The sequence below is a fragment of the Branchiostoma floridae genome, chromosome 7, assembly GCF_000003815.2.
Source record: "Branchiostoma floridae strain S238N-H82 chromosome 7, Bfl_VNyyK, whole genome shotgun sequence".
In the NCBI taxonomy this organism is placed as follows: domain Eukaryota; kingdom Metazoa; phylum Chordata; class Leptocardii; order Amphioxiformes; family Branchiostomatidae; genus Branchiostoma; species Branchiostoma floridae.
The window spans coordinates 1,762,701-1,787,595 of record NC_049985.1 but is presented as its reverse complement, the minus strand read 5'-3'; the positions used below and the strand labels follow the sequence as shown (position 1 = coordinate 1,787,595).

Here is a 24,895-nt window from a genome sequence, read left to right as displayed (position 1 = left end):
GGTTTGCAGAGGAAGGTAGTTTGCTGTTAAAGGGAGTTTTGCCCCGTCCCGTCGTTAACCTCGCTATCATGGCAAACTCCCTTTTACAGCATACTCCCTTCCTCGGCAAACTCCCTTTCCCGGCACAAGAGAACCCAGCCAACGTTGAAAATCGCAAACCAAGGCCCCCCCACACCACAGACACCAATAATAAAAACCAGCCCCGTTCTAAGACTGCAACGGAGTCTAGTGTCCCGGTTGCCCGGGGCCACTTATAATTTAGGCCGGGACCACTAGAAGACGACTTTGTGACATTTGTGGGACCGTACAAAAATAATCTACACCAGAATGTCAACCCGTCAAGCGTTTTTCAGGCGCGTTACTCAGCGGCTTTTACCAAACCCCCCACGAATTTGATCTGTGACAGCCCGCGTGGGAACCCGGGACGCACTAATTCGTGACTCCGCCCATCGCCTTGGATTTGTATTTAGCTATTTCCACGCGTGCACTTTCCCGCCGGTTCGCCGTTGAACCATTGGAGCTCTAGGAATTTCATGGAACAAGCCGCAAAATGCAAAAATAAAGTCAAATGCACTTGCCGATCACAGTAACGTTACCTTATATTCCCATCGATTTTATTTCACTTTGCTTCATACTTCGTTTCTTTTCGTTCCTTTTCGTTCCTTTTCGCACTTTCGGTACTTTCCTTTTCGTTCCTTTTCGTTCCTTTTCGCACTTTCGGTATTTTCCTTTTCGTTCCTTTTCGCTCCTTTTCGTTCCTTTTCGCTCCTTTTCGTTTATTTTCGTTCCTTTTCGCACTTTCGGTACACCGGCAGTAAGGCCCTGTTGATTTGATTTTACTATGGATTATCTGCATGCATCAATTTTCATCAGTCTCCCAAATAAGATTTCTTGACCATACTGTAGAATGTCCAAAGCAGTTGCAAAATGAGCATACATGTCCCCAAGCTATTCCATTGAGTTCCATAGTGAAATATGTGCCTTTTATCAATTAATGGCTGTGTAGCCAATAATCCAATGAAAAAGATGTTTTCTGGAGTTGTTTTGTGTTCGGTCGCAAGCACACTTGTTCTTCACTAAGTAAAAAAAAATATTGCAACAATTTTACAGTTTGAAAAAGTACAGTTTCCACCGAGCCCTGTTGTTCCCTATATCACTCACTAACTCACTCACTCAGGTCCGCATGCTCCAGAAAGGAGAGTAGTACCTCCACAGATGGTTCTCCATATAGGTCTGTTGTAGGCCAGCTCCCAGGCAAGATAAAAATGTTGGATAAACAGCATTATTAATTTTCATTCAGACAGGACGTTTGGCCAAGCATTCCCCCATTACTAATCAGGTATTTGCGTATGGATGGTAACAAGGCAGGCCGCTAATAAAGATGAAACGCTCTCAGATCGCTATCTCCAGAAGGAAGCTTGAAGGCACTAAAGTACGTCTTTAACGTGATTAGTAGCAGGGTTCTTGGCATCGTTCACCTTTCGAGTAACTTGGTGGTTTGCCAATCCAGGGCTCCAAATAACGCCTGCATATGCATATGCAGGTTAACCTGTGCAATGGCCGAGTGGGTAGAGTGTTCGCCTTGCATACGGTAGGTCGTGAGTTTGATCCCCGGCCGAGTCATACCAAAGACTCTAAAAATGGTACATACTGCTTTCTCTGCTTAGCACTCAGCACGAATGAGGAAGAGTACGGAAGTTTAACACACATCACTACCAGCGGACCAGCCCCCTGCTGTAGTGACTTGCACAAATGTGTGGCCCACGGGCTTCGAAGTGGAGATGGGCGTCACCCTAGGCATATTAGATGTATGGGCAAACTTTACCTTTTTTTAATATGCAGGTTAGCCAGGTAAAATAAAAGCTGTGCAGCTATTTCTGGTGTCTACCTGCACTGGTCCGTGTACTGGGTTTTTATTATACATGTACTATCATGATTTAGGGGTATGTGGATTTTTACTGACTTCATTGACTGGTACCACCAGACATTCTGACAAGAAATAATAGCAATGGTTTCTGAACAGTTTTTAGTACGATCCATGCTTCCTAAATTCAGAGTGGTGCAGGTAAAGTTTGTGTGGTGCAGGTAATGTTCAATGTTACCTGCATCAGTGCATGTATGCAGAAAAAAGTATTTTGAGCCTTGTTCACCTTTGGAGTAAGTTCAACTTGGTGGTTTGCCAATCACTTCCACTGAAAAGACACCACCCTTCCCAAGGACAGTTCCCGATTTGGACAAGTCCACTAGCCCCATTGTCTAGGGCAAGTGAATGTGCTGTTCGGGCAAGTGCATGGCCTAGCCTGATTAAATATCGCTTATAGCAGCTCACCCAACATCCGCCGGCCTCTGCAGGGAGGGGCCCGTTACAGCCCTGAACAGCAGAGTTTGTGTTACACGCTAGTGCATGGCCTACTCCACTTGCCAGATTGGGCAAGTAAGATTTTATCAGGCAAGGAAGACTTGAGTGTGACTTTGATGTACTTTTTATTTTTTACAGTCATGACATCAAGCAATGGTCAACAAAGAAAAATAGAGGCAGTACTAAGAATTCTATTGCTGGAAGTGAAAATGCATTTAACAGTGACATTTGATATAGGAGAATTCTTTTACACAATCAGCAGTTACTTAGTACATTGCTTACGTTTCAATGTCTCTCAGACACCTTCGTCAGAGCTTCTAACTGGAGTTCTGCTTCTCACCGCTATATGTAGCCAATGTAGGTGGCGCTTTCTCCTATATCCTATATTCTACCAATCTGTTAAAACTATTTTCAGAAGTGACATTTGAATTTTTTGGCAAGTGAAAAATTGTTTCAGGCAAGTTAGTTTTTTATGTACCCGATAGGACAAGTGAATTTTAGAAAATTGATGGATCCTTGGGACAAAATGCTTGGAATGTCTTCTTATTAAGACTAAGGCTAAGGAGGAAGCCAAGAATGCAGATTACCCAATCTGCTCTGGATTAAGACGCTGTTTTAAGGCGTTCTTAAAGACAAAAGATCATCACCCTCTGACTCTCGGAGGAGACTCAGTAATTAGTCGTCTCCCTGCTCCATACTTCCTGGGAATCATATTGTCACACTGAACAAACCAGACAACAGGGTTAGACAGGTCCATTGGCCCAATTGCCCAGGGGCAAGTGAAAGTGCCGATTGGGCAAGTGCAATGCATTTGTCCTACCATACTTGCTCGATCATGCCAGTGATTTTTTCATGTGCGTGCTTTTTCCAAAAATCGGGTTATATTTGGGTAGATTTTGGTGCTCCCAGCAGCTCACCCATCTAACCAGCCCTAGTTGGACACTTGGAAAGCAATGTACAGTATATAGTAAGATCAAGCGTCTCATCCTATAAGTACACGACATCAACATGAAGTATAAATTCAGGAAGCTGGAATAGTCCTAACACCTTGTAGTAAAAACATTGTTACATTGCTTTAAGATGCTTTCTTAGCTGAAAAATAAAAGGATTTCCTTGCTGCAAATAGGGGTTTACAAATTTCAGGCCAGTGCAAATTAGATTCAGGCCAGTTACTGCAGAATTTTGTCCTATAGGTAGTAATCATCTGTTTTTCCTACAGGTCCCGCCTGTTAGCTACGAACCTCAGGTACATCAAGCAGATTCTGCACGTCTTAAAGCACTTCATCTTGTGTCTGGGAGGTAAGGGAAAAAGTGAGAGTAAAAGTCTCTCTCTTAGTAATTGTTAAGAGTAAAATTGATTGAGCTAAAAACTGTTTATTGAGCTGAAATGGTTTGAGATCACTTTAAATAACTTTCATCTGTTGGTAAGTCACAGAATAACAAATTTCTTTGTCCACAACCAAGTGTTTTATTCAACCAATGTTTGGTTGCCTTCACCTGTCACCTTCATCATGGCAATTCTGACTGGTTGACATTGGGCTACAGGTAATTTACAAAACAATCGTTTTTACTCTTCCTACAGGAAAAGCAGGACAGTCCCCTGACGAACCAAGCACTGGGAGTCCGAGTAAGTAAACATCCTTGGAGCATCTTTCATACTGTAAATGCAGAAATGTTCGCGGTGGATTGATGTTCGCGGTTTTCGCGGTGACCACTACACCGCCAATTTAAAACCACCGCGAACATTTTTCTGTTATGATACTAGATTGCAGTCTATGGTGTTACCGCGAACTTAAATCCACCGCGAAAAGTCCTTTTTCCTGCTACCGCAAAATTAAATCCCCACGAACTTAAATACATTTACAGTAATTTACTAATAGTGAGTCTGAAAACAAAAAAATTTGGACAATGTAACTGCTAGATATCTGCATCAGTATGGAACTGTAGATGAATCACTGGAGAAAGTCAGGTGCAGTTCCTCTTAGACCCGTAGGACCACAGGTGCTACTGCTTTGTCTGGGTGTGGGAACTGATTGATCTATTGGTTGATTGATTGATTGATTGATTGAGGGTGGGGTCCCACGTACAGGAGAGTTCAACATGTTAAGGGTTGGGTTTTAAATGTGCTTGTAGGTGGACTCTATTACTCTGTTTGAACCAGCACAAAAAGATGAAAAACAGTGGGTGCTATCTTAAATGTCTGACTCTTAAGAGAAGAGAAGAGGCCAACCGGAAATGTTGATGGTGCAACCTGGCTTTTGACTCCAAATACTTCTTTCAGCCAGGTTGCCCAGGCGGCAACCTGTCTGAAAAAAGTATTTCGAGCACTGAGAAATGTTGGCCAGAACAAGCTAATGATAACACCAGCCTGACTCAGTGTACATCTTCCACAGAGGTGCATCTACAGACCATCAATGACTTCCTGTTTACTGCTGGGATGGACAACATTAACCTTTTTAAGGTACTAAAATTTTTGTACACTCCTTTTATTAAACTAGAAATTATGATTCCTGTACCTTCCAATCGCAAGGCTACAGACTGTGTAGCTTGAATTTGGAATTTGTGACATTCAGATTTAGTTCATGCTTGCAAAACTGACAACTGAGTTGTCACCATTGTCCAGTTGTTCAAGTTGCCCTTCATTTCTTCCCAGATCCAGAGATATTGTGAAAAAAGCCACATATCCAGAAAGGTATGAGGATTCAAATATATTTTTTTCTTTGTTTTCTACCTCAATTGATCTTCAACTATGAAACTAATCTGTGAAACGTCTTCATTGTACGACAATGGAAAAAAATTAACTGCTGACTCATTCCTCTTTCACTTCTTCAGCTGAACGGATTTGTGGAGAAATATCAGCCAAGTGTCACCTTATATACAGTACCAGGTAAGAGGAGTTCACCATTCCACAATCTGGTTTTTATCTTAATAGAATGATATAGTTTTTGAAAGTTACAACATTGTATATGGTAGTTGTTTTGTTGTCATCATTTTCAAAAAGGACAACTCAGTGATTGGTTTCTAATCATCATTTGTGGAAAAAGGATTTTTAGAATTTTTGATTTAGGTCTAGGAATTCTATCAAAGATTCTTTACTGTCAAAATGTACTGTAACAGCAGTACCCTTTTTAGATATGTCATTGCAAGGCTCTAAACTCTACATCATAGCTCCCTTGACTGTGTAGTTTGCAATCTGTTTGTCACAGTACGACACATGTATCCGTGTGTATGTTAGAACATTTGCTAGTGTATGTTTTTGCCCAGACACCAAGTCAAACACCGGGGGAGGGGCATCATCTGTGAGTAAGTTCCTTCAACAAATCAAGCAGGGAAACCAGCAACAAACTGGAGAGACCCAGCAATCAGGTGTGTCACATTTAGGGCTATGTATCAGTGCAGGGCTCAATGCACTACTGAGGAAATGCACTAATCTGAGTATGCTCAAGTATATGACTTTTTTACATTTTGTTACTCCAACCAAAAAAGATAAAAATTTGCCACTAGAAAAAAAATGAAGATGTTTCTGTCATCATTAAAGATCACAGGTTACATTGTCAAATAGTTCAGGGACAGGTTCTTAACATTGGCACTTACAGATAACACTAATTCACCTTTATTTGTTGGGTAACCTATATCCATTGCTTTTAAATGCAGGGTAGGTAGGCACATCAAGTTGACAGGTGATAGTTATAAACTGCAATAGCCTGAAAATATTGCAATTTGAAACTAACGTCCGTCGACGTGATATCCCCAAATACCCTGTTTTATAAACAACGGATATAGGTAACTCAACGGATAAAGGTGAACTAGCATTATATAGTTATGAATAAAGAACTATGTTATTCAGTCCTTTACCAACCTGATGAAATTGTTCATGGACAGATACATCACCCCCAGCTGGCCCCCAGGAGGAGTCCCCTCACCAGAGTTCCTCTCCCTTCATGCACATCGAGGCTTTCCTCCTGGCTCTCACCAACACTTTAGTATATAACATTTTGACTTTTCCTGATTCCAACAACAAAGATGAACATTTGGCACTAGGAAAAGATGAAGATGTTTCAGTCTGTCTTCAATAAAGACCACAGATAGTTCAGGGACAGGTTCTTGACATTGACCCTTATAAATATGTGGTTATGAATGATAACTACATTAAGTCCTTTACCAACCTGGTTGTTCCTGGACAGGTCCAGCATCCTCAGCTGGCTCCCAGGAGGAGTCCCCTCACCAGAGCTCCTCTCCCTTCATGCACATCGAGGCTTTCCTCCTGGCTCTCACTAATGCTGACAAGGATGGCAGGGTCGTCATCAACAAGCAAGGTGGCATATCAATACTTATATATAAAATCATTCTTTATTCAGAAAATAAAAGAGAGTGACATTGATCCCAGGTCATGTTGGTCTTAGCAGATCAAACATGCAGGGAGACATGGACAAATTGACATATGACATTGCAGCAATAATATCACACAGTTTAGTTCAGTATCGTCTTAAAATCATTCGTCTTAAAATCATTCTATTGCACAATTTTCCCAGTGCGGCTCATGTCGAGATCTCCATATAGCAGCATGTTTCCAACTTACCTCAGAGGACACTGGTCCTGGGGGCCAGTTGGACACCCCTTGCTTAAGTCGAGTCCTTGGATACTGTCTTTGCCCTCAATGGAACTGCTTGGCAGGCAAAGACAGGCTGCAAGCATGTTAACTGATTACTCTCAATAAGTTTTTCTTTTTTTATACATCCTCTCTGGATCCCTATTCCATTCCTATGAGTAATTCGGTGTTTTCCTCCACACCATCAAAATTGGACTCACACAGATTAAAGACTGCTTAACACCAGTCTTTCCTTGTCAAGGACTGGAAAATCAAACTTTCTGCAACTTATGATCCACTGCTCACCTAGCCATGTGTCCTACCTGCATATTAACATCACATCAAGGAAGCGTTGGATTGTCCATTCCTGATTCTGTACTGTCAAAAATCTTAGTCCCATTGTTATATTTTGTTGGACATAACAGTTTCAGAAAAATCACTATCAGTGCAGACAATGTTTCAACCTATTAAATAATGTCTCCTGTGTTTCCCAGGCCGGCTGAGCCAGTCCAGTCTGAGGTTCCTCCTGCTGAACCCAGCCCTACACTTCAGGGAGATTGTTCAGCAGGCCAGGGCTGTAATCATGGCTGGGGGAACCATGCAGCCGGTAGGTACTGTGGTTATAGTCAGGGGAACCATGCAGCCGGTAGGTACCACCTGAAGATTGTTCATTGAAGAATTCCTCTCCTAGGACAACAGGGATCCAATCACACTGGAATACTTCGTACATTTTGTAGATTTTGTGCATAGTCAAGTGGTTACCAGCCCTGCCTCTGGAATTGGAAGCCTTGAGTTTGCTTCTGGATGTGTCGCTCACCCAACATGCACGCTTATGCTACTGGAAAGGGCTGCAGTGCTTAGGACGGGACGGGACGTCAAGCCATGGTTTCCTTTTTTATTGTCCTTATGGAAAAGAGCTAGAGGAACTTAAAACCTTTAGCATCTGTCTTTCCTGTCACAACCAGTGGAAGAATACATTTTGTAGCTCTAAGTTGAGCTAAACTGGAGCGAGATCACACCCTTATCTTAACCCTTCACCCCTCCAGGTGTCAGAGTTCAAGGAGCACCTGCTGTTCGCCGCGGGAGTGGAGCCTCAGCGAATCACAGAGTTCTCCTGTGGTCATGTGATCCCCGGCTGTAACCTGCTGCCTGTGGCGCTGGGTAGCGGACCCGCGGGAGGGGCGGTGGACTTCTCATACGAGCACAGGAACAAGGAGTACATGGTTGGTTTGGAACTTAATCAGGGCTCGAAATATTGTTATCATTAGCTACACTCTGTCATATACGGAAATATGATTTACAGAGGGGCGGTGGACTTCTCCTATGACTACAGGAACAAGGAGTACATGGTTGGTTTGGAACTTACTCATGGCTCGAAATAATGTTATCATTAGCTACACTCTCTCATATACGGAAATATGATTTACAGAGGGGCAGTGGACTTCTCCTACGAGCACAGGAACAAATAGTACATGGTTGGTTTGGAACTTACAACTTAGGAATAAGATTTATAACGTCTAAAAGTATCCTACATTGTGTTTTTTTATAATGTCTCTCACCTGCCTACCTTTAGATATCTATCAGACATCTTCGTCAAAGCTTCTGACTGGAGTACTGCTTCTTGCTGCAATATGTAGCTAATGAAGGTGGCACTATTGGGCTGAGAACATGATCCCAAACGTGGCTGAGTTTGTATCCCCCCTTGAAAAGTAAGCAGATGAGAGACAGTACTGGTAGTGCAAAAAAGTTAAAGAAAATCCAATGTCCTATGTTCTACCAACCTGTCAGGTACACTTAACACCACTTTCCCCACTCCACTCAGGTGTAAAAGTGAGTGCTTAAATTGTTAGGGGGGGGGGGAGTGCTTGAAGGAGAGGGATTGGCTACACCATCCAATACTGTATCCTAGACACAGAGGACTAAGAACCAACTGCACCTGAACTAACTTAGTCTTCTTACCTTTCTACATCTTATTTCAGATGGTAGAACTGGGCCGGGTGCTGGTGAACTTGTGTAACCTGGTTCCCGCCGGTGTCTGTGTCTATGGGACTGCTTTTACCTTTCCAATATTCCATGTCCTAGACAAAGTGGACTGAGAACCAACAGCCCCTACATAAGTCTTTTACAGTTAACTTTTTACTTCTGACTCCAGATGGTAGAGCTGGGCCGAGTGCTGGTGAACCTGTGTAAACCTGGTTCCCGCCGGAGTCTGTGGCTATCAGACATATTCCTCAAAGCTTCTGACTGGAGTACTCCTTCTAGCCGCCATGCATATGTAGCTGATATAGGTGGCACTTTTAGGCCAAGAATGCAGTCCCAAACATGGCTAACTTTGAAGATGATTCAAGGAGAGGGATGGACTACACCATCCAATACTGTTCCCTAGACACAGAAGACTTAGAACCGACTGCCCCTGAGGGTCTCCAGAAGCAACTGGAGAGAGTATGCCCAGGACAGGTCAAACTGGCGTGAACTTTCCATGTCTGTAGCCACTATGCATCAGACTGTTATGCCTGCGAATGATTGATTGCCCCTGAACCAACTTAGTCTTCTTACCTTTCTACTTCTTGTTTCAGATGGTAGAACTGGGCCGGGTGCTTGTGAACCTGTGTAACCTGGTTCCCGCCGGCGTCTGTGTCTTCTTCCCGTCCTACGAGTACGAGAGGCAGGTCTACAAGTTCTTTGAGGACTCCGGTGTCCTGAAACGACTTTCTGTTAGAAAACAGGTGAGTAACTTACACCAAAAAGCAGTTACTCAAGCAACTGGATACGGTCTGATGTTTCAGATGGAATTCACCATCTTTTTTGGCGTATCTTATTCCCTAGATGTCTAAATTTCATTGACGTACGTGTAATTTGTTGTTACTTCGGCAAGGTTTCCGGTGGGGCCTCCCCTGCTCCTACTTAAAGTGCAGTGCTAAAGTGACCGTCACATTGCTTTCAAAGTTTTCCTCCCTATAGCATGGTCAATAATGTCTTCAGTCCACTAGTTGTGAGAACTCCCATCTTCAGTTGTGTTGCTGTTATTTTGCTCCATCACCTCGGGTGACCCCTTTCTCGAGTTTATATAAATCTTTTTGCGTAAGCAGTTCATCTCAAGTATAGAATAATCCATAAAGTGTTGTGCTTTTTTGACCACACAGGTGTTCAGGGAGCCCAAGAAGGCCAGCCAGGTGGACCAGGTGTTGTCTGACTACAGCAAGTGTATCCAGGTAAGTCTAGCTGGGATAAACTCATTCCAAAGTGTACACTGATGCAAAGATACAATACAGTGTCATTGACTGGTGCCTGGCTCTTCAGTGTGTTGTAAATACTGTTGTGGTTCTGTTGTAAGTTCTAACTGTTACGAGTACATTTATGTGTGTTCCAGAGGTGTAGAACTCTGCACTACAAGGCTATACATCTGTGTTGTAATTACTGTTGTGTAATTACAAATACAAATTAAATTGTACATTGTAGTTTGCAAAATGCAACTTTTCAATTACAAATTACAAATTAATTATGGTTGTAACTGTCCTGTGTACATGTGTTACAGAGATGTAAGACCCAGGGCTACAAGGCCATGCCCCTAACTGGTGCCCTGCTCTTCAGTGTTGTGGGAGGAAAGATGAGTGAAGGGATCAACTTCTCCGATGATCTGGGAAGGTGAGTGTAGGAACAACGTTCTACATGCTACATGTACCTTGTTTAAAATGTCTCCATTTGCAAATCTGAAAATAAAAAGAAAGTTTTACTGCTTATACATGTAGCTACTGGCTTTTGTGATCACAAAACCTTTTAAGTATGTTGAGGTAAGGTTTAATTTAATGCTCTATTGTAGACATTGAGAGTTGAAGAATGAAATCACATGTTGCTAAAATGAATCAAGAAAAAAAGTCTACAACTCAAATTTTTATTTTCTTAAATTTGGGGTGCAGAAAATATCAGAAGAGTTGTGTTCTCATAAATAAATACATTACTAGTTAATGACACCTGTTGAGCTCTATCCTACTAAAAGTGCTGTTGCTCTACCCCCTCCCCAGATGTGTAGTAATGGTAGGATTACCCTACCCCAACATCAAGTCACCTGAACTGAAGGAGAAAATGGACTACCTGGATGCCACAATGGTATGTCAAAGCCAGCCAGTGTCTTCTTATCTTACTTAACACCCTTGTCCTGCTGAGCCCATGTATAATCGTGATGCACATATATGATGCCTGTCTGTGGGTCCAGTATCTTGGTTTTGAAGTATTTCTCAGAAACAGTACATACTTCCATCACAGTGCTGTGGACATAATCTACTCACACAAAGATGGATCCCTACACTTTCTATAAGTGTGCTGGGTTCTTTAGGGTGCTTAAGGTGTGGAATTTATTTTATGACAAGTTCTTCTTCTGAAAAAATGAAGAGGGCATGCAGTTCAACAAAGTCTTTGCATGGTGACACTATTACCACCTTAAACAGATTTTGAAAAATCTCATAGTGACCTTGCTAATTCTAGGAAATGAGTATTTTTAGGAAACAACTTTGTTTTTCCTGGCTCATCTAAACTTCCTTTTGAGCCAAGGAAGTTGATATTGATGTGGCTTAAGATAAAGCAAGGATTCAAACTTGAAAAATCTTAAGCCAAAGAAGCTGATGCTTTTTAAAGACAACAAACATAGCAAAGAATCTAGTTGTTAGATGATTAGAAAGCCTTATACAGCATTGCAGTGCTCCATTTTGTTGTGATTGATATAGCATTGAACACTAAGTCTAAGACCCCATTCACACTCAGAAAAACGATTCGAATAAAACATGTTATCCGAATAAAACCACCCGATCCGAATAAAACTTAGCAGTATGAACGCTCCCAAATCACTTGGATTTCATCGATTCGAATCCCTCGCGATCCACCTCGGGGAGGTAGATAGAACTCCGGGAAGTGGATAAAACTGCGCCGCGGGGAGTCTCGATTCGTACGATTCGGCAGTGTGAACGCGCAAGTGGATAGGATTCACTTTAAGTGGATAGGATGCAACTTATCAAAGGTGAGTTTGCTCAATTAGAAGTTTTTCTGCCAGTCCGAGTCTGAAAATGTTCAAAGCACAATGTTGTTCTACCAATCATGGCTTCGCTCCCGCTCCCAGATCGTTCTGTCTACAGCTCTGTTGGCGTACATCTGAGCTGTACTACAGCTATCCCAATATGCAGAAGACTTTGTCGGTGAAACCTTCTGGGGATCAAAGACCGTCGATTGCGTTCCCTTCTACGACTACACAACATTCTCCAGAGGAACAACAGCATCAAAAGTTGGTGGATTCCCGCCATTTTGAGCTGTAAGAAATGACGCTACCCTTTGACCTCAACATAATGTTTCATTCGGATGAGACTGAGGGCGCACTAATCGGATTGCCGAAGACGAGTGTGAACGCAATTTTGGATCGGATAGAATCTTTTTTATTCGGATAAATGTTTTATCCGAATCATTTTTCTGAGTGTGAATGGGGTCTTAGTCTTGGAGGGATTTTCAGGTTTGACTTAATGCACATGTAAGTATCATATTTCTTGCCTGTGCCAGCTACAAGTTACAAATCTGATACTTACCCGGCAGTAAACATGACATATGATACCAAGGAAGGGCTTAACTCCAGCCTTAACTCCTGCCTGCTCATGACATGGGGATTGACAAGTGTCAACTTATTTTTCTGCTGCGGGTCAAAGATCAGTCAGACAACGACTACCGCCCTCATAGCCGCTATATACTGTAAATGCAGAAACTTTCGTGGTGGTTTAGTGTTCACGGTTTTCGCTGTGGCCACTTCACCGCGAACTTAAAACCACCGCAAACATTTTTCCATGGCAGTAAGGGACTGCAGTGAATGTCGCTACCGCGAACTTAAAACCACCGCGAAAAGTTATTTTTCCCGCTACCACGAAATCAAATCCCCGCGAACTTAAATGCATTTACAGTAGCGATAAGTGACCATAAGTCCATAATCTGCTTATGGTATATCAATATCGCTCATATCCTGCATGTTCAGTGTTTGTTTGGGCAACCAGAAGGGGCTTATTGTTGTACACTGAGCCCTTAATGTGGGCGTAATCCGGAAGTTTACCCTGTTATTCTGCTGGTAATAGGTGTAGATATAGATATGGATATGAAAGGGGGTAGGGCATGCAGGAAATGATGTGTGACCTTCTCCAAGGTCGTTCACAACTTTAAGACAAAGTTGTACTTGAATACTTAATTCAGTCCATATCATATATTATTATTAACCTATAGGTAACTAGCTAATTTTTCTGGACTTCAAGACATAAAAACAGGCCTGTGACAGTACTGATACCAAACTCTATTAACTTAAGATTTATGAAGTTTGATGGGTCACTGAGTGAACCTCCTTTTTTAATCCTACCAATAGAAATGAATCCCAGGTACAAGCCTAGTCCTCATAAGTGAAAGCTTGTCATTTTTGCTGCTTTAAAAAGCCTTTAAGCTCAAAAGCTTTTAAGCCTTACAAAAGGACTTATCTAGAGACATGAAGAACTTAAGTCTCCATAATTGGAGTGTAATTTTGCGGCACTTATGTGGATTGTGCCTGTATGGAGGTGGACAGTATCTGGCAGGTGTTCCTCACACCTTGTCTTTCTTGCTGCATCTTCAAGCGGAGGGAAAGGTTGAACAGAAACTGGACAGGACTTTTAGATTTAAGTGTCTTATAGTTTATCATTGCCTTTATTTGGAAAACAGCCTAGAAGCCACTCTGAAGTTGCTTGAGAAATTGTCGAATTCCTTCAGTTTGTATTTAAGACACTAGAAATTCAGCTGAAACCTGTTTGAAAGTAACAACAAAACATGGTGGATGTCAGGTTAAAGCTTGTCATAAGCAGCAAACCAGTCGTTCCTAGATTCCTACAAAATCCTTGTGATTGTTGTGCTTTTTGGACAATAAAATCTATGTATATTTTGAAATCTGCTACACTCCCTACTTTACGCACTGAAAGCACAGCTTGAAATCATTACACTCTACTTGACCTGTCAATCTGAGTAGCACATTATTGTCATAGTAACATGTTCAAAGACATCCATCTTTTTATTATAGAAGAAACTCGATCAGAGATTTGGTCTCAAACTTCTGGTATTTTCTATTTTTAACATGTTGTTCTTCATACATTGTGAAGTTGCCAACAATTTTTACATAACAGGAAATTGAAAAGGGAAATAGGAGATCAAAAAGTATGTCAACATGCTTAAGGACAAAGTGAAAGTTATTTGTTTTCACAAGATGATTAATTGTTTTGGAAGGAGCAAGTTAACCCCAGCTGACCCTTGGTCCTTAAAATAGTTTGACATTTGAGTACTGTTAATCTTAAAAACTTGTTTTTTTTTTCAGTAACCTCCACTGTAACTTTTTGACACTGAATACGCATTAGCAATGCATCACTACTGTACTACAGAAGTGTTTCAACCATAAAAAAGCGAAGCCAAAATATCTTTTTTTCTACTACTACAAATTGAAACCAAGCAAAAGTAACTGAGTTTACAGTAGTTTGATAGAGACAACTGCTTTTCTTCAATCAGTCTCACCTGGTAAATGCAAAAGCACAGGGATTTTTTTAAGATGATTACTGGTAGAGAAGTGTTTGTGGGTTCAGAAGTGCGTGAAAAAGTAATTTGCCCTTGACCTTCAGTACTCCAAGAAACAGTCAGGTGATGGATTCGCGTTCACACGAGGTCAAAAGCGTCTCGCCATCCCCAAACCCCCCTAACTGGGCAGTCGTACGTCCACCATTTCTGTATGGCGGATATGGAAGCAGGATTGGATAGCAATCAGGAGGTGAAGGCTGTTGTCCCTAAAGTGTGTAAAACTAAACAGAACACCTTCTGGTTAGTTTGGGAGAGACAGACAAGTGCCACCTGATCCAGTCCAGAACCTGCCTGGGTAGTTAGTTAAGATGAGATACTGAACAGGGAGGCATAAATAGGCACCTTAGAAGACAAGATCAACAGCTTCTTCACAATCTTAGATACATCAGGGTTGGACAAGTTTTCTAAACTTCACTTGTCCTATCGGGCAAGTACGTAGAAAATTTACTTGTCCGAACTAACTTTTCACTTGTCCAGGCATTTTTAAATAACATTTGTCTAAGTATTTTCAATTCTATCAATGGAATTCTTTTATTGTTGGCTCTTTTTTTCTGTGTTGACCAATACATGATGCCATGACTATGAAGGGTGTATCAAAATCTCTCTCATGGCAAATCTTACTTTGCCCGATCGGACAAGTGGGGTAGGACATGCGCTTGCCACTTGCCTGATCAGCATGTCTTTCACTTGCTCTGGACAATCGGGCTAGTGGACTTGTCCAACCCAATACACGTGAAAGCAATCAAGACTGGCTTAAGAAAGTCTTATGAGAATTATAATGAAATCTTAAGTTTCCTAGCAAAAGTGTTTGTGGTATGAACCGTTTTAGATAAGAGGATTTGGATTTGATGATAAGTGTCTCCAACATGATGAGTTATCAAAGGTCTTCTGTAGAAGTGAAAAAAATGAGAGAAGGCTTGACTTGGTTGTCAGGTACTGTATGTCTCTAGTGAGAGGTTTTTATGTTCTGATCTACATCACAGTATATGTGGACAATTCATCAAATCTATGAAAGGAAAACAGGTATCTAGCTAGACTGCAGGACGTTGGTGGTATTTAAGTGTCTCCAACATGATGTGTTATCAAAAGTCTTCTGTAGAGCTGGTCCTCCACCATGTACATGTACCAGTGGTATGTTTGTGCTAGCTTCCTTTGACAGTTAATTGGAGAAAGCTGGACTTGTCGGTTTTTACTCATTTCCAAGTTTTTTTATGTTCTGATCTTTAGTGCCTATTCAGTCAATCAGTGCATCGATGAAGGTTAGATATCCAGGTTACAAGAAAAATCCAAATGTTGCTCTAAGCAATTGTGATATTTTGCAACATATTTTGTAATATATCCAGTTCTCTTGAGTAACTTTGTAGACAATTAAGTATTACAGGAAGTCTTTTACAGTTTACAGTAATTTTTTTTGCCCTGAAGTGTCTTTAGAAGAAAAGATCTACAAAGTTTTTTTCCAAGAAGTGTCTTTAGAAGAAAAGATCTACAATTTTTTTTGCCCTGAAGTGTCTTTAGAAGAAAAGACACATGTCTACAAAGTTTTGCCCTGAAGTGTCTTAAGAAGAAAAGATCTTTAAACGTCTTCCAGACACTAAGTGTTTGTGTTGGTGTATGCCTTATCTCTGTTGGTTGCAGACATAATCGATTAGGACCAGTTTAGTCACGCCTTGTTACTGAGTGCCATGGAGGATGCCCTGACAGGGAAGATGAATGTATCAATAAGAGGAGGTACCTGAGAGAATGGTTAAGCAGCGACTTTGTGTTTTTCCTGTATGGTTACCTTACTTATAATCCTTTTTTATCAAATCTTCCCTGTGATAGCTTTTGCCATTAAATTAATAAGTGACTCAAAAAGGCTGTCTCTAGTCGTTCACAGGACAGTCCAACCTGCCACATTTGATAGTCTGCATGGGGGTCCCCACAATGCTGTAATATGCTAAATTCAGTTGGCCCACCCACACATTACACTAAATTCCAGAAGTTCATTAAGCAACATCTGACTACAAATTGGGGGATAGAAAGCTTTCCCTTTGGATAACGGAAATCTGAATAGCTTGACAAGAAGGAAAGTAGCATTAGGCCTCAAGCCAACGCAAGAGTGAAGTACATGTACATGTAGTACGGTCTCCTTGCTCCCAAGATTCGAACCCAGGCCACCAACTCACGGACCCAATGTACTGTAAGAAAGGAGTAGAAACAAAAAGAAACAACATTATGACTCCCAGGATTCGAACCTGCACCGAATCCGGGCCGCCAGATCATAAACCAAGATGCTAAACCGCTACGCTAAAAGGCTGACAGAAGTTTGGCATGGTCAGTTTAGCAGTCCTTGAAACCCACTATTACAGTACTAACTACTTGGCTAAAAGGTCCTGGACCAGTTAAACTGGTCAGTTATAGGTGCTTGAATCCTACATGTAACAGTGGCATTTACTGATTTAGGCTGTCACATTTGGCTAGCACACAGGGGGAAGCTGTCACACCAAATTAGGTCATGTCCATAATGTACTGCCGACCATTAACCTCCACCTGACCCCATTATCTGACCTATATTTCACTTCTGGCACCCTTATAAGTCTATTAGGGAGGGCCCATTAAGGTTTGTCTGCCCAATAAACATGATTGATACAGCTACATTGTAGGAGTAACAGGGGGGTATCAGTTAATGTAAACACTTCAATCATGCCTGCCTTTTTATCAGTCAGAGTCCTTAAACTTATTGCAAGTTTAACAAGATAACTTTATGAACTTTCAATAGTTGCAGCAGTTTTTTTCTGCCCATAAACTTGATTGATACAGCCAGGAATGGCAGGGGGGTATCAGTTAATGTAAACTCTTTAATCATTGGTACCTTTTAAACAGTCAGAGTCCTTAAAACTTATTGCAAGTTTAACAAGATAACTTTATGAACTTTCAATAGTTGCAGCAGTTTTTTTCTGCCCATAAACTTGATTGATACAGCCAGGAATGGCAGGGGGGTATCAGTTAATGTAAACTCTTCAATCATGCCTGCCTTTTAAACAGTCAGAGTCCTTAAACCTATTGCAGATTTAACAGATAACGTTATGAACTTTCAATTTTTTTTTATGGCAACGCTTAGACAATTGTAGCATGAAGTTTCGTCCACATTTGCCATTCAAGATAAGAATTGAACCAAAGGCCTTGTTGGAAAGATCATTAGGAACATAACTTTGTTTGGGATGACGGATATAACATTGTTAACCTGTATTCAGGGGGTAACCTATATCCGTTGTTTTTAAATATGGGGGTATTTAGGGATTTTAATTTAGCAGACAGTGGTTTCAAATTGCAAATTTTAAGAATGTAAAGAATATTAAAGATGTTGCAGTTTCAAACCACTGTCTGTCAACTTCCTACTGTAAATACAGAAACTTTCGCTGTGGTTTTATATTTGCAGTTATATTTGCAGTTTTTGCGGTGGCCACTGAACGGCGAACTTAAAACCATCGCGAATATTCCTAATACAGTAAATTGCGACTACATACAGTACAGTACTGTAGCTAAGTTCGGGGGATGGCCCTACCGCGAATTCAAAACCAATCCGCACACACTCCATTTTCCTGCTGACACGAAATTACATGTAAATCCCAGCAAACTTAAATGCATTTAAGGTATCCCTAAATGCCCTGTTTTTTTAAAACAATTGTTGGCTCTAGTGCCAGTGAGTTGGGCTGTACAGGTCCTGGAAACAGTCTGGTATCCAGGCTAACGCTATTGTAACCAGTACTGTAAATGCATTTACGTGCGCGGAGATTTAATTTCGCGGTAGCGGGAAAATGGATTTTTTGCGGTGGTTTGAATTTCGCGGTAGCACCATGCACTGTAGTCTCTTACTGTTATGGAAAAATATTCGCGGTGGTTTTAAATTCGCGGTGAAGCGGCCGCCGCAAAAAACGCGAACATTAATCCACCGCGAACATTTCTGCATTTACAGTACCTTAGAGCACCAGTACACATCCCAACCCTGGACTGTCTGACAGACCTGCCTGTCAGTCAGCAGGGCTGGGTGGATGTTTGGCTGCACAGAAAAGATAACAGTCCGCCCCACACCCCAGCCCACTGTCAAAACAAACATCCAGCCACTAAGGCCCAATCTATACACAGTTTTTACCGATATCGGTGGATGTATCGGGGTGGGGGGGGGGGGGTGGGATCTGGAACGCTGGCCGCGAGACACCCGTGGCGCTTGCAGTCATAAACAGCTATATAGCCTAATGAGCCCGCGTTGTATGCTAATGAGCCTTCGCGAAGTCGGGACACATCTACACGCGCGCGGAAGCTGTCGGGGACCCCTGCTAAGCTATCGGGGACCCCTGCTAAGCTTTCGTACGAATGGTCCAGACCTTTCGGGAGAAATTTTACCGATATCGTAATGGCGATATAGCAGTTCCATCTAGACGATGAAAAAAAGCTGTCGGCGAATGGTTGTAGGCTCGCCGATATCGGGAAAAACTGTGTGTAGATCGTGCCTAACAGGTTCCTGATGGACAGGGCTGGAGACTTGTCAATGTTGTCAAAACACCCAACCCTTCTGTCTATCAAACTCACACACCCAACCCTTCTATCAAACTCACCCACCAACCCCTCTGTCTATCAAACTCACACACAACCCCTCTGTCTATCAAACTCACACACAACCCTTCTGTCTATCAGACTCACACACCCAACCCTTCTGTCTATCACACTCACACACCCAACCCCTCTGTCTATCAAACTCACCCACCCAACCCTTCTGTCTATCACACTCACACACCCAACCCTTCTGTCTATCAAACTTACACACAACCCTTCTGTCTATCACACTCACACACCCAACCCCTCTGTCTATCAAACCTACACCCAACCCTTCTGTCTATCAAACTTACACACAACCCTTCTGTCTATCAAACTCACACACCCAACCCCTCTGTCTATCAAACTCACACCCAACCCTTCTGTCTATCAAACTCACACACAACCCTTCTGTCTATCAGACTCACACACCCAACCCTTCTGTCTATCACACTCACACACCCAACCCCTCTGTCTATCAAACTCACCCACCCAACCCTTCTGTCTATCACACTCACACACCCAACCCTTCTGTCTATCAAACTTACACAACCAAGAGGGTCTGCATGCTCTTTTCCGTAAGGCGTAGGCAGGCCTTTTTAATTTCACGTAATTCGTAGGGAAGCTATTTTATTTAATGTAATTTGTAGTGGGATGAAGCGTAAAGCATTGGTAGCCTTAGTTTGTGAATTTAGCATAAATCGTTGTCAGGACCCACATGCTGCCCCTCATCCAACCCTTCTGTGTATCAAACTCACGCACCCAACCCTCCTATCAAACTGACATATGGTCAGAAAACAGCATATGATACTAGCGAAAAAAGCCCATATCGTAAACCCTCTCACCCTGCCTGGTGTGATACTACAGTTTAATGCGTTACAACTGCAAATTTGATTTAAGTGAATGACATATAACCTACTGAAATGGGGATGGGTGAACTCACCCTACCCAAACTATGGGACACATTATACAGTAAAGCGTATTAGGCCCCAACGTCTTCAACCAGGACCTGCTAGAAGCTAATGAGGAGGCCGTGGCCTGGCTGCAGTACCCGCACGGAACGATATGATGGTGACATATTATGGAGACCCAAGCCTGCTGCATTGCAGAATCTAATACAGTCACACACAACAATGGATCGTAAAATGTTCGCAGTCGTTTTATTCAACGCAATATCGTGATACCATGATTATACATCTGCAAGGAACAAGAATCACAAGAACATAAACTGGAAACCAATCAGAGTTGATTAACCAACATTAATAAGCAGCTGGTGGTGATCGGAAGTAGGAACCAAGGCAGACTTCAGTGGCGCCGTTCTTGCCAACAGACTTGTGACTGGAACCTATTTTTACTGGGATTCCTTTGTGTCTAATGTCATTATACACAACAAAAAACAACACCAGAACAATTCAAGTCATCTCCAGGGTCATGCTTGCCAAAATACTCTTAAGAGTGGCTGAAGAATATACCAGGTTTAAATCCTATATAAAGTGTCAACATACTCTTCAAGTACAGGAAGAAAACTATGGGATGTACCATTTACCTCCTTGATAAAACCTCAAGTTGCAATGTAAATGTGCATATAGCTTTGTAGTACATGTACTATGTAACAGACAGAAATGTATTAACACTAAGCATTTTATGAATACTACAATTTTCACTACTCCAAATCACTTCTACCAGCATCATTTTCTAATACAGTAGAAGCCGTTTAATTGCACACCTGATTTGCCAGCGTATTTCGTGCAAATATCCGCATGGTGCAACAAAGCGAAGTTATCAAGATGGACTGCACCACCACGGGATTTGGGGATTCCATTGGAATTAACAGAAGTGTGTAGTTATCCGTTGTGCAATCATCTGGCTTCTACTGTACAAATACTAAAAGAACCAAGTCATAGCTGGGCACATGATATCAGTCAGTAACCACCCCTTCTTTGTAACCATATTTAACACAACACAGAAAGCTTCCTGTCTGCCATGCTGTGCTAAGTTGACTTTGAACCTAACAGCCCCCAAACAAACTTCTCGCCAATTAAAAGTGTTGTCGGCGCAAACGTCCTGTGAGGTTTGCGGGCAGAGGTGTTAACCAACAACCCTGCTGAACTGCCCTTCCTCTGTGGGTGTCCTGGCAAACGCTGCACCTGTGTAGGGTGGTAGAATTGGTAGTTTTCTACAATACTCTTTCCTATTAGTATTAAGATCACAAACCCCACCTGTTTAAGGTGGGAGTTAGAATTAGTAGTTATCTTTCTGCATAGCTCTCTCCTTGTAAAATCACAGATCCCACAAATTATGGAAAAACTGGAGCTTAAATTGTTCTTTGTTCATAATCAGGTGTTTTATGCAAGTGATGTTTTGGTGATCACCTGTCACCTTTTTTACGACAATTCTGACTGGTTCACTATTTAAGGTGGAAGATAGAATTTCTACAACGTAGATTCTCTCGTAAAATCAAAGAACCCAGGAATTAAAGAAAAACTGGTACAAGAGCTTAAATTGGACTTTGTACAAATTAAGGTGTTTTATTCAATAATATTATTATTATTATTGATGTTTTGGGGATCACATCATATACATTTGTCATGGCTGTAAAAAGTGTCTTTGCTCACCCACTCACTCACTCACTCACCCACTCACTCACTCACTCAGTCACTTACTCACGCTCACTCACATGCTCACTCGCTCGCTCACTCACACGTTCACTCACTCACACGCTCGCTCACTCACTCATCCACTCACTCACCCACTCACTCACCCACTCACTCACTCACTCACTCACACGCTCACTCACACGCTCACTCACTCACACGCTCACTCGCTCACACACTTACACGCTCACACGCTCACTCACTCACACGCTCACTCACTCACTCACACGCTCACACACTCACTCGCTCACACACTTACACGCTCACTCACACTCACACGCTCACTCACACACTCACACGCTCACTCACACACTACCTCACTCACTCATTCATTCACTCACAGTCACTATCCAGTTTATGGTCTATTGTTCCCCATCAGGCAAGGGTTAGGAGTGCTTGCATGTAGATGTGAAGGCTTGATGCCAGAAGCCTCTATCTTTAGGTTGAGTTGATGATGATTTTCCCATTCGAAGTGTTTGATGTCAGTAAACTTACTTCGTGCCATTATGTCCCACAGCCTCATACTACAGGAAAGTCCCCAGGGCAGATCCACTATGAGAACCTCTGCATGAAGGCTGTCAACCAGTCTATAGGTGAGTCAAGTTACCTTTGCCCATTCTCATATAATATATAGTCTTGCCCTCAGCCTATACAATGTACCTTCTGAAGGCTCTGCTTAACTAGGCTGAGGTTTCGGCTTTTTTTGTGGGCGTGGCCTCTAACTATCAGCCAGTCAAAGAATCTCCCAAATGTTTTTTTTTTAGGTAAGGCCGATTCTATGATTGTCCCCAAGGTAGGTGCATTCCAGCTCTGTCTTCATGACCGGTCCCTCCGTCCTGCAATGAAAATTTGCCTTTTAGGACGGACAAAATTTATACCCCATCCGACCTCAAAGTATGAACTTCGGTACATAAAATTGATGGAAGTGTGTTTTCATCAGCTTAGAATGACAGATTTAACAAGGAAAATTAACAACATAGGCTACCAAACAATAAGGTATGGAAACGTCAAGTTAAAGCTGGAGACAGTCCTGCTGCATTCATAGTATCAATCCACGTTTGAGAGCAGGGATGAGTTTCTGAGTCGTTCTTCACAAAAATCTAAAAACCAGGCTTGGACTTGAACCTGCCTGTTTCCCCTGTGGGCACCCCTGCTGTGTGGTGCACTTGACTGGATTTCATCTGTGATTGTTGCCTTCCCCTCTGTTTACGGTTGTATCACTTGGAGGTCAAGATCCTTTAACAGGTTAACCCTTCCATCCCCGGAGGCCAGCCACCCAGACTGACCCTCCATGGGAAACTGGGATAACATAAACACAGGGAGAGTCCTGATACACCCAGCTAAGCCCCGGTACATGCAGGGCCAGGGTGTGTAACCTCTGCTGTTTCCTTTTGCCAAAGGTTCTTTTTTACCTCTTACCTTTGCCAAGAAGGTTATAGTTTGGGTAGCGTTTGTATGTTTGTATGTATGTATATGTAGAAGACCAGCATAACTCAAGACAGCATGAATGGATTGTATTGATATTCGGTATGTGGGTAGATGTTGATGAGACCCGGAAAGTTTTTTCGGCCCGTAGCGTGTTCTTACAGTACTGCAGTGGAAATTCTGGGTTTGATATCTGCAGTTCTGAACTGACCCTCCATGGGAAACTGGGATAACATAAACACAGGGAGAGTCCTGATACACCCAGCTAAGCCTCAGGTACATGCAGGGCCAGGATGTGTAACCTCTGCTGTTTGCTTTCTCCAAAGGTTCTTTTTTACCTCTTACCTTTGCCAAGAAGGTTATAGTTTGGGTAGCGTTTGTGTGTTTGTATGTATGACTGTATCTATGTATGTTTGTAGAAGACCAGCATAATTCAAGAACGCTTGGATGGATTGTCTTGATATTTGGTATGTGGGAAGATGTTGCTGAGACCTGGAAAATATGAGATTTTTGGCCCCTTAACCCATTCTTACGGTACTGCAGTGGAAATTCCGGGTTTGATATCTGCAGTTCTGAACTGACCCTCCATGGGAAACTGGGATAACATAAACACAGGGAGAGTCCTGATACACCCAGCTAAGCCCCAGGTACATGCAGGGCCAGGATGTGTAACCTTTGCTGTTTCTTTTTGCCGAAGGTTCTTTTTTACCTTCACTAGAAGGTTATGTTTTCAGTAGCGTTTGTGTGTGTGTGTGTGTGTGTGTGTGTTTTTTATACATGTATGCAGTTGACCAGCATAACTCGAGAATGCTTGGATGGATTGTCTTGATATTTGGTACGTGGGTAGGTCTTGATAAGACTTTGAAACAATTAGATTTTTTGGCCCCGTAGCGTATTCTTGCGGTACTGCAGTGGAACGTCTGGGTTTGATATCTGCAGTTCTGAACTGTGACCCTACATGGGATAACATAAACACAGGGAGAGTCCTGATACACCCAGCTAAGCCTCTGGTACATGCAAGGCCAGGGTGTGTAACCTTTGCAGTTTGCTTTCGCCAAAGGTTCTTTTTTACCTCTTACCTTTGCCAAGAAGGTTATATTTTGGGTAGCGTTTGTGTGTTTGTTTGTATGTATGTATCTATGTATGTTTGTAGAAGACCAGCATAATTCAAGAACGCTTGGATGGATTGTCTTGATATTTGGTATGTGGGTAGGTCTTGATGAGAATTTGAAACAATTAGATTTCCGGCCCCTAACATGTTCTTACGGTACTGCAGTGGAAATTGCGGGTTTGATATCTGGAGTTCTGAACTGACCCTCCATGGGAAACTGGGATAACATAAACACAGGGAGAGTCCTGATACACCCAGCTAAGCCTCAGGTACATGCAGGGCCAGGATGTGTAACCTCTGCTGTTGCTTTTAGTCTCTACCAGACTCCGGATCGCTGGAAAATCGTAGAAATGGAACAAATAGAGAGGAATTTTACCTGGCCCGGGGAACGTCTCGCTCCTCTCTTTAAAGTGAGAATTACGGAAAATTATGCAGAAGGCTTAAGAGAGCGATTCCAAGAACCTCACCTTTCTCCTATACGGATTTTGGTCACGCTGATAGAAAACGGCTGCAATATGAACCCTCATCATCTTAATCACATAAGACTGGCTGCCTTCGGACTGTACCCCCCCATTTTT

General features: G+C 42.2%; 1 protein-coding gene across 1 annotated transcript in view; it reads left to right on the top strand.

Moving 5' to 3' along the window:
- The window catches only part of LOC118419268 (ATP-dependent DNA helicase DDX11-like), a 53,200-nt gene that overhangs the window by 12,219 nt on the left and 16,086 nt on the right, over positions 1 to 24,895 (top strand). Inside the window, exons 12-25 of the mRNA XM_035825615.1 lie at positions 3,579 to 3,658; positions 3,942 to 3,986; positions 4,753 to 4,820; positions 5,013 to 5,051; positions 5,192 to 5,246; positions 5,624 to 5,725; positions 6,544 to 6,675; positions 7,442 to 7,554; positions 7,994 to 8,170; positions 9,524 to 9,673; positions 10,091 to 10,159; positions 10,483 to 10,592; positions 10,970 to 11,054; positions 22,299 to 22,374. Coding sequence (XP_035681508.1) covers positions 3,579 to 3,658; positions 3,942 to 3,986; positions 4,753 to 4,820; positions 5,013 to 5,051; positions 5,192 to 5,246; positions 5,624 to 5,725; positions 6,544 to 6,675; positions 7,442 to 7,554; positions 7,994 to 8,170; positions 9,524 to 9,673; positions 10,091 to 10,159; positions 10,483 to 10,592; positions 10,970 to 11,054; positions 22,299 to 22,374 — 1,301 coding nt within the window. The remainder of the gene's footprint in view (positions 1 to 3,578; positions 3,659 to 3,941; positions 3,987 to 4,752; positions 4,821 to 5,012; positions 5,052 to 5,191; positions 5,247 to 5,623; positions 5,726 to 6,543; positions 6,676 to 7,441; positions 7,555 to 7,993; positions 8,171 to 9,523; positions 9,674 to 10,090; positions 10,160 to 10,482; positions 10,593 to 10,969; positions 11,055 to 22,298; positions 22,375 to 24,895) is intronic.